Here is a 15,779-nt window from a genome sequence, read left to right as displayed (position 1 = left end):
AAGGGATTTCAGATAACTTAGTTTTCTCCTTTAAACTTCTGTTGAAAATGAAATGCTTCATTTTCTCCACCTCATCCAGATTGAACGCGCCCCACCCCCCGATGTGTTGTACATAGTAGGTGTTCAGTAGCAGGTCCTGACTAAACCACTGTTTCCTAAACTTCTGCTACATCTGTGTACTCTCTATGTGACTATTTACTCAATAGCTTTCTCTAAACCAATTCACTTTTTAAAACTTAGCCTTGTCCTAAATGACAATATTTATGAAATCACTATATGCTAGTTTTATCATTGTCCTAATATACATTAATAAAGATATAGCTATTCAAATTTAAAATACTAATATACTCCCTAAAATAATACGGCACATACACTGGAAAGCACTGCAGTTAATGAGTGTTGAGTCAATCTTTGTTCTTTTCTTTACTGAGTTTTTTATTTTAATTCCAGTATAGTTAACACAGAGTGTTATATTAGTTGCACGTGCACAATATGGCGATTCAACAATTCTATACACTACTCAGTGCTCATCATGATGAGTGTGCTCTTAATCCCCTTAACCTATTTCTCTCATCCCCACGCCACCTCCCCTCTGGGAACCATCAGTCTGTTCTCTATACTTAAGAGTCTGTTTGTCGGTCTCTCTTTTTTCCCCTTTGCTTATTTGCTTTGTTTGTTAAATTCCACATATGAGTGAAATCATAAGGTATTTGTCTTTCTCTGTGTTGAGTCAATCTTTGACTTCCTTCACTCCCCACAAGCACAATCACCAGGTACTTTAAATCCATCTTTTATTGTGACTCTTGAACTTATTCTGACCTCTCACTCTATGCAGACTCTCTTTATTTCATGCTTACCTTGATGCACTAGGCCCCAGAAGTCTCTCTGCCTCCAATCTGTTCTATCCTATATGCTGCCACCAAATTGTAATCTTCCTAAAGCAAGCTTTGGCTTCTACCCAAATCAATAACCTTCCTGGCCATTGGAGACAACCACTCAACATCTTCAGGAAGAATTTTACAAACTGGTCCCAGTGTACCTTTCCATCCCCATCTATAAGAATACATTTAATCATTAGTCTTAGAAGAGCCAGTGTGTAGTTTTTATGTCTGTATCATTTTATTCATTTCATAACTTTGACCTGAAAAGCCCCATTCCCAAGTCAAAATTCTGCTTAGTTCAAATATCTTCTCGTTTAAGAAAATGGTCTACTAGGGGGCGCCTGGGTAGCTCAGTTGGTTGAGCGTCTGACTTTGGCTCAGGTCATGATCTCATGGTTCCTGAGTTCAAGCCTCACGTCAGGCTCTGTGCTGACAGCTCAAAGTCTGAGCCGGCTTCAGATTCTGTGTCTTCCTCTCTCTCTGCTCATCCCCACTAATGTTCTGTCTTTCTTTCTCAAAAATAAATAAACGTTAAAAATTTTTAAAAAAAGAAGAAAACTATCTATTAGAATCCTCATTAACCTCTTAATTTCTCAAAGCCACACTATTCCAGCCATTCATGATGTTTACCACACTCTGCTTTAATTTATGGGCTATTTGTGTACAGGGCTCATCTCTTCCACTAAAGGTTCTTCAGGACTATGTCTAAAGTATTTTAATCATGTAACTTATACACAGGTGCTAAAATATTTGTAGTTACCAATGAAATACAGCAAAAAAGCCAGCAAAATAACTCAGAGACTCCACTCAACACATTTCAAAAGACTAATCTTTTTTAAGATTTACTGAAAGAATCTGTTCTCCTAGAAACAGGAGAAATACTAGAAACAGGAGAAAGAAAGAATACTGTTCTCCTAGATACTCAAGATCAGTAATTTCAACACACTGTTTGAAATCAGTGGGCCACTATCTAACATCATGGTTTGGCTATAATGTTACCCCTGTTCCTCATCCCTGGATGTGGGTACCTCTTAAGCAGAGTGACCTGCTGACCTTGCATGATTCCCTCGTGCTGTCCCCGAGTTACCCCTTCTGGACTTCAGTGTTCCTACTGATGACATGACCTTAAGATCTCTTCTTAGCTTAAAATCCTGACTCTTGGTCAAACCAAAGTGACTTTTATTCCAACGTCCTAACTGGCAGGATAACCCTACTTCAAAAATAAGCTAAATTACAGGAGTTAACCCTCTCCCAATGCTATTTAATCCCTTCACAGAATCTTGCCCCGTGTACATTTTATAACAGGCAAGGCCACTTTATTGGACTATCTTTTCAGGATCAAAATGTATGTTCAAATGATAATATTTCCTAGTAGTTAGAATGTATAAAATGGAGTACAAAGTATCTCACCTATATTATTTCATTTAATCCTCAGAGCCCTAAAGGCAGGCAGCTTCAGCCCAGTGTTTCTCAACTAGTTTCCTAGTTCTCCTAGGAACTAGTTTCCCAACTAGTTACCTAGTTCTTGCCCCCCAAGCCCTGCCCCCAAGGGCTATCTGGCAATGTCTGGAGAGATTTTCAGTTGTAACAGGTGTTGGTGGTAGGGAAGGTTGATACTGGCATGTAGTGGGGAAAGGCCAGGGATGCTGCTAAATATCCTATGATGCACAAGATACCCTCCCACAATAAAAATCACCTGGCCCAAAATGTCAATAGTGCCAAGGTGAGAAACCCTGCAGCAGCATCTTTTAATTAGGAAATCAATGATTCAGGGGTGCCTGGGTGGCTCAGTCGGTTAAGCATCTGACTCTTGATCTCAGCTCAGGTTAAGAATTCACAGTTCATGAGTTCAAACCCCGCACCAGGCTCTGTACTGACGGCTCAGAGCCTGCTTGGGATTCTGTTTCTCCTTCTCTCTGCCCCTCACCGTCGTGTGCACATGACACACGTGCATGCTCACTCTCTCAAAATATATCAACTTAAAAAAAAAGAAATTAATGATCTAGGGTCGCCTGCGTGGCTCAGTTGGTTAAGGGTCCAACTCTTGATTTTGGTTCAGGTCATGATCTCATGGTTTGTGAGTTTGAACCCCATGTCAGAGCCTGCTGGAGATTCTCTCCCTCTCTCTCTGCCCCTCCTCCCAACTCTTTCTCTCAAAATAAATAAATAAACTTAATAAAAAAAAAAAAGAGAGAGACAGATCAATGATCAATGATTTAGAGAACTTAACATATTGCCTAGAGTTATACAGAACCGAAATCATCTCTGAATGACACCAAGGCCAATAGCATATTCCAATACATATAGAAATACTGCTGGCTGTTCCTGATTAAAACTGTGCTGTTTCTTATCATTGTCCCTTCTTCCCCCAGTTAGTCTTGGTACTTTAGATCAAGAGTCATATGCTCTACTGACTGAGCCAGTCAGGAGCCCCCCGAAAAAGCTTTCTGAGACTCAAGTCAGATTTAAGACATGTCTTCTCCTGTGCTCCCCCTGCATTCAGTATACATAGCTTCACTGTTACAATTATATCTCTCCCCTTCAGATCACAAGCTTCTTGAGATCTTCCCTCTTTATTTTTGCATTTCTAGTGCCAGGCAAAGTGTCTCAGCACAGAATATAGGTTTCATAAATATTTGTCAAACAAACAAAAGAAAGCCGACCACATTATATAGTGTACCCAAGGACACACAGCTACTAAATGACAGAACCAGGATTCAAATCCAAGTCTCTCCATTGCCAAGCCTATCATTTCTGCATCTCAATGAGGTAAAAATCAAATGTTTATCTCCTCTTTGGCCTACCTGTGGGAAGTCTTTGATCATAAACATATCAAGAATATATATGACGTCCTGTTTTAAAGACAGCTTATAATCGTAAGAATTTTCCTGTCTTACACTTCCGATTTCCATGTGTACATTCTATAAAAGCTTGAGAGGTAGTTAGCATGTAATAATAGTGATAGTCTCTCCCAAATACCAGAATTATAAAGGTGCCACGGTGTTCTTATTTGGTAGTCTCCTTTAATTCACCACTCACTGCACAGAAACTGATATTATTCTGAGCTGTCATAGTAACTGTTTATAAAAACTGAGCCCAGGGCCTCTTAGGAAAAGAAAAACTCACTTTAACGTTAGCTTTTATTTCTTCACTGTCCCCTTCTCCATCTTTGCGGGCTTCCATGCCAGACTCCTCCAGGATGGCTTTGTTTAGTACAGAATACTCTTCTAGTAGAGTGTCAAACAAAACTATGCGCTTGTTCTTGAAGAAGCCATAAAAATAAGCATTGCTGTGGGAAGAGCGTTTAGATCCTAAGGAAAAGACAGTTCAAAGCATGGAAAAGAATTAAAAAGTCTGGGGTCCTCTGGTGAGACTCCTAGAAATTGCATTACTGCAAAGGACATTAACATTTTCAAACTGTTTAATACCTGAAGAAAAATGTATCAACATAAATCACCACCAGCAGTGGAGACTGTCTGTTTTCCTGCCATACTGCCAACAAATATTTGTGCTCAGCTCAGCTTTACAGCAATAAGGAAAGTCTAAATATCCAACAGTAGTGGAATGACTGAATTACGGTAAAGCTGCGAAATGGAATTTAAACAGCCAGAAAAAAGCAATACTTTTGAAAGAATCTTAACAAGATAGAAAAAAAGTTCACCAATATACTGTGAAGGATACAAAACTTCATGTATATAAGGTTCCATTGTTGTCATGAAAAAAAAAAATACATGTAAATAGAAAAGCATAAACACAAGCCTATGAAGACATATATCAAAATATTGAAGTGTTTACCATTGGCTGCTAGAACTATAGACTTTTGTTCCATCCTTTATACTTTTCAAGGCTTTTTAAAATAAGTATACTTACTTCTAGAATCAGAAGAAAATTAAAGCTATTTTTAAAAAGACTGGAAAAAAAAAAGAACATACTTAACAGTATGTGGCTAACAGGAGCTGAACTATGGTTGATTTTTTTATTTGATTCTTTATATTTTTCTTTATTTTCTAAGTGTTCTACACTGTATAGAGACATTAGTGGTTAAAAGCAGACTTTGGGTTCAAATCTTGGCTCTGCCATGTACTAGTTGTGTAAATGTAAGAAACTTCCTTAATCTCTTTAAGCTTCATTTACCTGTTCATGGTAAAAGCTAATCTCTAGCTCATTGAACTGGATTAAAGATTACATGAGAAATTCTAAGTAAATCAATTGTATACCACCTGATCCATAAACTACTACTATTACTTATATACATTTCTTAAAAAGAAATGATAAAACATTTGTTTCTCCTGAGAATTTGAGATGTCTCACAGAAAATGTGTATTTTGTATCTATTCACACTTCTAGTATAAAATATGCTTAATATATATATATATATACATTTATTTATTTATATTTTTATTTTTTTGAATGTTTGTTTATTTTTGAGAGAGACAGAGACAGACTGTGAGTGGGGCAGGGGCAGAGAGAAAGGGAGACAGAATCTGGAGCAGGCTCCAGGCTCTGAGCAAGCTGTCAGCACAGAGCCTGACATGGGCTCAAACTCACAAACGGTGAGATCATGACCTGAGCCGGAGTTGGATGCTTAACCAACTGAGCCACCCAGGCGCCCCAACAATATATTTAGAATACAGTATATTTACATATATAGAAGTATACATGTTTAGAATATAGTAAGACTTTGATAAATATTAGCCTATTTATGTGTTTATTTTTTCATCTTTTGGTTTTGTTGCCTAGAAATTAAGAGTCAAACACGTGGTCCAATTTTGTCAGTAGTTCAGGACCTCAGCATCTGGAAAGTTATGTGTAATTCAGAGGTCTTACACTTCTATCTCATTTATGTCTCCTTCGATTCTAATTTTTAAATTAAAAATACTTCTTAGAAGCTGCCTTATTTATGGAAGTAGGCAAATTGTACGCTTATAAATAAAATAAAATAAAATTAATATCTTAAAGTGTAGCTCAAGGAATACCTATACCAAAATCACCAAGAGGAGCTTGTTAAAAGTAGATAATAAAACACCTGGGAATGGAGCCCAAGAATCTGTCTTTTAGCAAAACTTCCAGAATATTCTTATAGTCACTAAAGTTTAAGGGTCCCTGCTCTAGACCATAAGCTTTTTGTATCACTGTACTGGCATGTAGTATATTCAATAATGCTTGTTGACTGAATGGGTTAATGATACCACTTGAGATACGAAGTAATATACTTGAGAATTCTGAAAAACCAATGTAAGGCACTGCCATTTGTGTCTTCATGTCTTATGATGTCTCACCTTCACCTACCAGCAGCATTTTTTGTTTATCTATTTATGTAATCTCCACACCCCATGGGAGCTCAAATTCACAGCCCTGAGATCAATGGTCACTTGCTCTTCCAACTCAGCCGGCCAGGCACCCCCTCGGCAGCATTTGACACAGCTGACCACTCCTTCCCTGAAAGACTTTCTTTTCCTGTCTTAAAAGAAACACCACTTTCTCCTGGCTTTATTGCTACCTCAATGGTCTCTCCTCCTCAGCCTCCATTGCTGGCTCTTCCTCTCCTACTGACTTCAACCTGAGCCCCTTTCTCTTCTCTAAGTGCCCTCTTCATGGCATTAAACACCATCTATGTGCCAGATACTTCCCTATCAATATTCTGGCCCTGACCTCTCCCTAGAACTCCAGACTCATATATCCAGCTGCCTATCTGACATCTGCATATCTCCACAAGGAGGTCTTTAATGCAGATTTGTTATTTATATTCGTGTGTGTGTGTGTGTGTGTGTGTGTGTGTGTGTGTGTGTGTGTTTTCCTGCTCCATGCTGAATTCTCCTTTCAGAGTTTAGGAAATTTCTCACCATGTAAGTCTTGTGGGAGACTGCTTCTCATTTGAGAAATCTAAAAGGCCAGATATTCGCATCCCCAGCACTTCTGGCAGTTAGCCCGTGCCCTGGTTCAATCAGATGCACCTACTGGGGACTCTCAAGATTTAGCTAATTATGCAAAGAACCAGGGCAGTGAGGAATTAATGCTATGGATACCAGTGGTAGGGATGATATAAGGGAGCAAACTACTGAATTCAACAGCAGGAGGCAAGAGCAGGGTCCACACCAGACTGGTTCTACAATGTGATTCTAACCTCCTCATCTCCCTGGGAACAGTCCATTTTCCAAGCTTGTAAACTTAACTTTCCCGGTGACTTTGTGAGTTATCAAACATTGATTCAATAAGGAATTTTCCTGCTTCACTTAGCCACAGTTGGTTCTACTGCTCACTCAGAGCTAATCATTGCTTGAGGAACTCTAATACAGTGTTCAACAGATACCTCAAAATGTAGAACTTAATCCAGTAGAACTTAATCCCCCACAAACCTGCTCTTTGCTCAGTTTTCCCATCTCAGTAAACTATCATTTTTCAGCTGCTCAGGCCAAAAATCTAGGTCATTACCCTAAGTGTCTCCCTTTCCCCAATTCCTTCACAGGTAATCTCTGAATAAATTCCATCAACTCTACCTCTGAAACATATCTCCAATGCATCCACTTCACTCTGGAAATTACTGTCCTAGTTTAAGCTGCCCTACCTCCTCGCTGACCCCTACCACAGTCTCCTAACTGCTCGTCCTGCTGCTACTCTTGCCCTCCCACTACAACCTTTTCTCCACACAGCAACCCACAATATTTAAAAACTACAAACCAGACCATGTCACTAAAACCTTTAATGGATTTTCCCCCCTTGAACTTAACATAAAACCCAAGGTCCTACTGTGATTTACAAAGGCCTGTGTGGACTGACTGTGTATATCTCACACTGTTCATGTCACAACACCCTTCTGCGGTGCTGAGTCACACTGGACTTTCTTCTGTTTCTTGAAGACACAAAGCTCTAGAAGGTCTTCCTACTAATCTCAGCATGGATGGCTCCTTCCTTCAGGTGTCAGCTAACACTCATCTGCTCAGAGAGGTCCTGCCTGATGACCCAATCTAAAGTATCTACTCAGTCATCCTGCATCACATCACACTAGATTCTCTGCCCAGCACCTGCTGTCTGGTACCTTCTGAGAACAGAATGTTGTTGACTTTTCACTACAATATCCCTGTCAAGTTACAAATCCATAATGTGTATTGTTATTAGTAGTAACAACACTTAGTCATTCAAAGTATTTCTGAGGACTGTGATCATTATTAAGAACAAAAACATACATTACAGATCAGTAAACTTCCATTTAGCAAAGGTAAGTTGCCAAAGTCACACAGGTAATTTGTGATAAAAACAGGATTCAGGGGGGATGGGCTAAATGGGGAAGGGGCATTAAGGAATCTACTCCTGAAATCATTGTTGCACTATATGCTAACTGACCTGGATGTAAATTAAAAAATAAACTATAAAAAACAGAACAAAACAGGATTCAAACCCAAGCTTATTGATGTCCTGACCTGACCTCTCATATGCTACCCTCCACCTACTCAAATCTTTTTTTTTTTTTTTTTTTAAACACGCTCTGGCCAGTTATATTAAAAAAAAAAAAAGTTGCATGATTTACTTTTCACTGGTCTGTTCTGGAATGCTTTGATTGTATCAGGATCACCTGGATCAATGATAGCCAGTGTGCATACGCCACAGTATTTTCCACGTTCTATGCCCGGTTCAATACTATTGACACCGTAGGGACAGACACCAGTTTTAGCCAGGATGGCATAATACTCTAGTTCAGATTTCCTCAAGGCTAGGCAGCTGTTGGCCAGGATGACCATTTTCAGAGTCTGCCTGTATCCCAGCACATACTTTCCACTTTTCATATTGATTTGCAGCCCAGAGTTAATCAACTCCGGTGGCTTTTTCATCTTTGCGGCCACCGTCTTCCTGCCTTAGGTGTGGGCTGGCCCCACAAGATGGCCAGGGAGTGAGAAAAAAGAAAAAAAAAAAAAAAAAAAAAGGCCAAATCCTTATTTTCCATAAAGTCCCAGCTCATGTTGTAATTCTCCATAAAGCCGTCCTTATTTCATCTAAAACCGTATGGCACTGACAGTATATATTTACACATCGATTACCTCTATTCTGATATCATTAGCTGTCATTTCATATTCTCTGATTATAACTTAAGTGATAAGCAACTCAGGCCGCCCCCTTCAATAAAAACCCCTCAGAGACCATGCTTCTGCACTGATTACTGCACTTCCAGTTTACTATTCACTAAAATAGTGATCCCAGAGGCTAAAAAAGTAGTGTGAATTGTCATTCTTCTACCATTTCCCCCATGGAAATGTCCCAGTTGTGCAGTCAGCCAGGCTGTATAACCTCAGAAGCCACTACAAGTCTGAGATTTCTATGCTCTTCTAGTTGCTGTTAATTCATTCTTTCCCATCGCAGTCATCTCTTCTCCCTGGCCCTGCAGTTACTTCTCAGGTTCTAGTCCTTCATTCAGTACGGCTGTTTCTCACTGATTTTTTTTTTCTTTTTTTATTTAAAGGAGTGATGGGCAAAGTATGGTTTGCAGGACAAATTTAATTTCCCACCTGGTTTTATAAATAAAATTTTATTAGAACATAGCCATGCTCATTTGCTTATGCATTATCTGTGACTGCTTCTGTACTAATTAATGGCAGGGTTCAACAGCTGCAACAGAGACCATGTGGCCCACAAAGCCTCAAATATCTATTGACTAGCCCTTTACAGAAAACGTTTGCCAAACTATGGTTTAGGAGAAGCAAAAGCGAAACCGAGAGGCGTGAAGGGATTCGTCCAAGATCCCACTGGCAGAGGCAGAACCAGTGCCTCACACATTTACATGGCTTTTAATTATAGATTCTGAAAGTCATGGTATCATACAACAGTTTTACTCTATGTCTTTTTGGGCTTGAGACTTTAGTAGTCTTATGTAAGCTAATACATAGCTTAACTCTCAAAAGCAATCATCAAAAAAGCAGAGAACTACTAATCTGAAGTATCCAATGGTACTACAGTTTCTGGTGTACGTGCAAGTGAAATCGGACTCCTCCAGAACACTGGAAGTTTTGTTGGATGAGACAAAGCCAGCATCACTGGTTTTATTTTATAAGCCCCCAACTAGAGCTAAGTGGAACTGGACTATGCGAAAGTCCAACTCCATTCCCTGAGGGAGCCAGGAAGGTAACAGAAGTATATAAACCAGTGTCATATACACGATACAACTAGCAGTGAAAAAGGCCTTGGCCAAAACTTAAAACCAACACGGTAAAGCCAACCCAACACAGCGGCAGGTAAGAGCAGGCTTGGTATCAGGCTACCAGTTTCTATCCCTGGACTCTGCCACCAAGTCCTAGAAATCTTCAGAAGCCAAAATGTAAAATCCTAACAAATCAAAACACTTGAGTAAAACCTCCTTACCCCCGGATAGCCTTACCTTCAACAACATACACCTTAGTCAAAGGAAAGTCAATACTCTTTGCCATTACTTCAATTTCTTGTTTAAGCTTTCCCTCAGGCAGAGGTGTGAACTTGTCAAATAAAGGGGCAATATAATCAGCATAGATTGTGACAAGCACCTGAAAAATAAATGTCAGAACAACCTATGAGTATGCTTTTTTTTTTTTAGAAATCTGATTTTCCATCATTTTTTTAAATGTTTATTTCTGAGAGAGAGAGAGAGAGAAAGAGAATGCACAGGGGAGGATGGAGAGACAGACAAAGAGAGAAGGGGAGACAGAGAATCCTAAGCAGGCTCCGAACTGTCAGTAGAGCCCCACCGGGGTAAGCCACCTAGGCGGCCCTATGAATATGTTCTTGAAGAAACACTGCTATTTATACAGATTCAATCATTGAAACAACTACACGATTTAGCCTTGAGAACATGGATCTTTTCATTTGTTCTGGTATTCCCAACCCCAAATACTACCAGATAATAAGTGCTCAGTATCTGTTAAATTAAATCAAAGTGAGTAGTCTCTATGTGGTAATAATTGAAAAGTCAAATGGTCCATTCAAAAACTATCTTGGGACTTTCTGCTACTTCATAAGCCCATCATAACTTGGAATTCTGCCTTTCAGAGTAATCACGAGAGACCTGCATTCTTTGCTAAAAATTAATTACTAGACCTTGATTGTGTGCTGTTATTTGGGTGGTCTACTAAAATTAATTACCTGTAGTGTACAAAATTAATTACCCACAGTGTACACTGAGGTTGAAATGGCACTTCCTTAAGCATTTCTGGAACATTCCGTCTGCTCTTTCCTCTCACTTCATTGGCCATACACAGATATGTGCAAATCCAACTAGCACCTGTTCTTGGAGCTTGATCCCACCAGTGGAAAGTGAAGCAGTGAGCACCATGGCAATTCAGACTAAAATACACCTCATCACCAGAGGAGTTGAAGAGCCGATAGACGCTATTTTCTGGGAGCTGTGAACAGACTGTTTTCATTGTGTTGTAGTGTGTGCGTTGTGAAGTGGTTTAGAATATGGTAGAGAGAAGAAGCAAAGATGTGAGGAAGGGAAGATGCGGGGTGAGAGGGAAGGGAGGGAGAATGAAAAGAGGGGAGGGGAGAAAAGGGAGAAGAGAAGTGAGGAGCAAAGGGAAGGGAACAGAGAAGAAGGGATAAAAAAGCAAGAATGGAGGAGGGAAAAAGCAGGGGAAAGAGGGCAGAAAAAAATCAGGCAGGTTTAGGGTTTCTTTTTCTTATCGCTCTTAAATCTAGTCTCCCTTCAAAACATCCATGATGTTTAGGCACTGGAGCTCAGTAAAGAATGACTGAATGATCAAACCTAGTCACCCATTCTGGTGACAACTCACAAATGCACAGCCCAAAACTGCCTGACAACTATTAACGGTAACTAATAACCAGCTTCTAGGATCCGAGTCAGCATAAGGAGAAAAAAATCTACGGTCAGGGTCAGTTCTCCTATTTCTATACCCAAAAGCAGAAACCAAGGGGGAAATTTAGATGACCACTTATTTATATTTCATTTGCTTCTCAAGAACTGTTTACATGCTAATGAAGATTAAATCATAGTTATCTTGCCAAGAAAATTTTGTAAAAGAAAATGAAACAAAGATTTTACTCACCAGAGAAACAACTAATGTGAACAGCCAGGCATATATAAAAAAATAGTCTCCCCCAATTTTAATAATATAAAGTAGAAGTGAAGACACAGGCAATAAAATGCACTGAGTCACGATAAATTTCTTGACTGCATCTTTCATGAAGAAGCCCAAAGTCTGAAAAAAGAAAAGATCATCACAAGAAAATGAGAAACTGCTTTTAAAGTAAATAAGTGAATATAAAGGATACATAATTTTATTTTTAATTTTTTTTAATGTTTGTTTATTTTTGAGAGAGAGAGAGTGAGACAGAGCACAAGTCGGGGAGGGGCAGAGAGAGGGAGACACAGAACCTGAAGCAGGCTCCAGGCTCTGAGCTGTCAGCACAGAGCCCAACACGGGGCTCGAACTCACGAGCCATGAGATCATGACCTGAGCCGAAGTCAGATGCTTTACCAACTGAGCCACCCAGGCGCCCCTATTAAAGCAATTTTAACAGTTAAAAGGCAGTGAGTCTATATTATATGACACTAGGTAGTCTAAGACGACAAGTAAATGTCTGGCATTTTACAGTTCAAAATCAACCCATTTAAATGTTAGCAAAAGGATACTAGACTTTAGTACTAGAAAAGTTTATGGCAAGACTTTAACCTATGATCTGCAGTTCCTTTTCCTTCACTGAATTCATGCTCTAAAATAGCAAATTATGCTTCAATTATTACCAGCAGAGGGGAAAAAAAGCACAAAGAAGTCTTTATATTTACAGGAGAATATCTGAGGGGCGCCTGGGTGGCTCAGTCAGTTGGTCGTCCGACTTTGGCTCAGGTCATGTGTCTCCTTTCTCTCTCCCTTCCCTTTCTCTCCCTTTCTCTCCTCCCCTTCCCTGCTCGCACTCTCTCTCCCTCTCTCTCAAAAATAAATAAACATTAAAAACAATTTTTAATAAAAAAATAAATAAAAGAGAATATTTGTATTCTCTAGTTTACCTGTTGATTGAAACCATGTTTTTCTTCTATCACAAAAGTGTTATAAAGACTCCATGGCAAACCAGTCAATGCACTGAAAAGCGTAGCCAACAGGAGAAACACCAAGGACTGAGTGATCTAAACACAAGAAGAAAACAGTGGCGGTTTTTATACTGTAATATTAATTCCTTCTTCAAATGAATGACCAGTGAACAAATCAATAGGTAGTTGCTGAGTACTTACAGGATTTCAAGCAATGTGCTTGATTCTATGGGTTACAAAGTCTGAAACAACATCTGTACCTCAGAGTTTACTTGCCAGAGGAGGCAATAAAACAATGTTTCTTTTATTACATAGGCACTATGTGAAAGTCACCTGAAGCCATATAGACAAAATGGTTAAAAGAACGAAAAAATGAGAGACAGCTACATATGCTGGTGAATTCAAGCAAGGCTTGCAAGGCTTACAAAGCTGAGGAGACTCAGGATGCCACTCTGAAGAGGTAAACTAAAGGGACAGGAGAGACAAGGAAAGGAAGAATTCCTTGGAATTTACAAAAGCATGGAGAGAGAAAAGAGCACCCTGTAAGTGGAAGAGGACAAGATGGCAAGCCTGGTTGGGACAAGGCAGAGAAACTTATACTAGATCACGTCTTTAAAGAGTTTGGCTGAGGGGCGCCTGGGTGGCTCAGTCGGTTGAGCGTCCGACTTCGGCTCAGGTCATGATCTCGCGGTGTGTGAGTTTGAGTCCACGTCGGGCTCTGTGTTGACAGCTCAGAGCCTGGAGCCTGCTTCGGATTCTGTGTCTCCCTCTCTCTCTTCCCCTTCCCCGCTCATGCTCTGTCTCTCTCTGTCATCTCAAAGATGAATAAATGTTAAAAAAAAAAAAAATTAAAGAGTTTGGCTGATTTAGAAAAAGGTATACAGAAAAGGGACACAGGATGAGCTGAATTAAAACCCAAGGTACCTATACATGTAGAAGAGAGCCATCATTTCAAATAAACAATCAGGAAAGAGGGAAGAGAGTTGGCAATTTCCAACAAGAAGTCAGGAGGCAGTGTCCTAGCATCCACCACAGGTCAGGGAGTCTCAGGCTTAGGGCTTTGCCCAGGGAATGGAACTTCTGTAAGAATGGGTAGTCGACTCAAAGAGCTCCAAGGAGACTCTCAAAGATACATTCTCTGTCCTTGTTTGAAGTATCTGCTAACTGCGTATGGTACAGAGCGTCTGTTGAGTGGGTTCAACGAAATTCTTGTTTCCCCTTTCACTGGAAGGGGTTGTCCCTGAGAAATAGCTTGCCTAACTGAAACGCACATTCCCCAGTTCCCTTACATCTGAGACTAAATGACTGGTTCACCAGCAGGATGTGAATGCAAAGGATACTACAGAGCCAAGGGAATTAAGAAGAGGGTGTACTTTCTCCACCCCCTCATTCCACCTGCCTGTTGGACGCAGAGAACTCTGGGGCACTCAGGAGACGGCACAGCCATAAGATGAAAAGAGACTGGGTCCCTGGCTCCCCATGTGGAAGAATGTCACCTGTTGGCCAAAAATACTCATGCGAGCCTATTCTGTGATTGAGAAATAAAGTATTGTGATAAGCTATTGAAATTCTGGAGTGTGCTACAATAACTAGCATTATCCTAACATAGCATGTGTGGACAAGGATTGTACAAACGGAGAAGCAAGCCTAAGACAGAGCAAAAATTAACTTCCATATATAGCTGGCCAAGCAAAAAGTAAGACTCTAAAAAATATATGCTAATGAATCACATACCTCATATTCTGGTCCAAAGCCAGCATAGCCACAGAACCGTCCAGAAAGTCTCCAGAGATAAGGAATTCCTCCAAAAAGAAGAATAAGCTATAAAACAAGACATACTTTGGTTAAATTTGAAGACTAGAAATTATCAGATGAGAACATTTCATAAAGAAAAAGGGACAGGGGGCGCCTGGGTAGCTCAGTTGGTTGATCATCCTGCTTCAGCTCAGGTCATGATCTTGTGGTCCGTGACTTCAAGCCCTGCATTGGGTTCTCTGTTGTCAGCCTATCAGTGCAGAACCTGCTTCAGATCCTCTGTCCCCCTCTCTTTCTGCCCCTCCCCCACTCGTACTCTCTCAAAATATAAATAAAACATAAAAAAGAAAAGAAAAAAACGACAAAATAATTATCTCTGAAGAAAAAAGAGACCTATCTTATTTAGGCTAAAATATGCATTTATGTGGATACAAACCAATTGAGATACTAAGTTTAGCCTGGTAAAGTATTTATGCCTGTACATTTTATACGGATAAATTAGCATGGTATGTGAATTATGTCTCTATAAAGTGAAGCTGTAAAATAAATAAATGAATGAATGAATGAATGAATGAATAAATAAATAAATCAATAAATTTGACAAAAGACCACAACAAAAGTTTTATGGATCAGGGACTAAACTTAGAAAAGGTAAGCAATTTATCCAGAATCTCACGGCTAATGAGTCACATAAATGGGATCTGACCAAGGCTATGTGGCTCCCTAAGTGGCTTTCGCCTAAAAGGAAACAGCCCCCATCCGTCAGGACAAAGTATTAGTATCAGTGTAAGTGGAGAGTCAGGTCCACTTACCAAACTGAGGGACAGAATGGGATATCTGTGCTTTCCCCAGGTAAGGAAAAGGTGAATCTTGAGGTAGGAGTCAGGGTTTCATAGGAGGAGGCCCCCTTCTCAGCACCACCCTTTGTCTTGGGCAGATAAAGTGAACAAAGATATTCACCAAATCACCATGACATTCGAATGAGCAAGCTGCTCTTAAAATCTGAAAAGAATGCATGCTTACAAAACACAACCTGCCACAACAGATACTAAGTTTATGGAACTAAAGAGGAATCGGTTTAGTTTTCCTTTCCCTGGAGTCTCAGGAACTCAACGATCCATCACACTCCTTGGTTA

The 15,779-nt window shown here is 39.9% G+C and overlaps 1 protein-coding gene across 4 annotated transcripts in view; it reads right to left on the bottom strand.

The window, feature by feature from the left end:
• ZMPSTE24 (zinc metallopeptidase STE24) overlaps positions 1–15,779 on the bottom strand; it is a 39,753-nt gene that overhangs the window by 15,767 nt on the left and 8,207 nt on the right. For all 4 annotated transcript variants that reach the window (XM_042996751.1, XM_042996749.1, XM_007077396.3 and 1 more), the window contains exons 3-7: positions 14,623–14,709; positions 12,868–12,984; positions 11,906–12,058; positions 10,246–10,387; positions 4,008–4,192 (exon numbers count right to left, since the gene is read on the bottom strand). In XM_042996751.1, the coding sequence (XP_042852685.1) occupies positions 4,008–4,192; positions 10,246–10,387; positions 11,906–12,058; positions 12,868–12,984; positions 14,623–14,709 (684 nt within the window). The remainder of the gene's footprint in view (positions 1–4,007; positions 4,193–10,245; positions 10,388–11,905; positions 12,059–12,867; positions 12,985–14,622; positions 14,710–15,779) is intronic.

This window comes from Panthera tigris, chromosome C1, assembly GCF_018350195.1.
Source record: "Panthera tigris isolate Pti1 chromosome C1, P.tigris_Pti1_mat1.1, whole genome shotgun sequence".
Lineage (NCBI taxonomy): Eukaryota > Metazoa > Chordata > Mammalia > Carnivora > Felidae > Panthera > Panthera tigris.
This window is presented reverse-complemented; position numbering and strand designations above follow the sequence as displayed.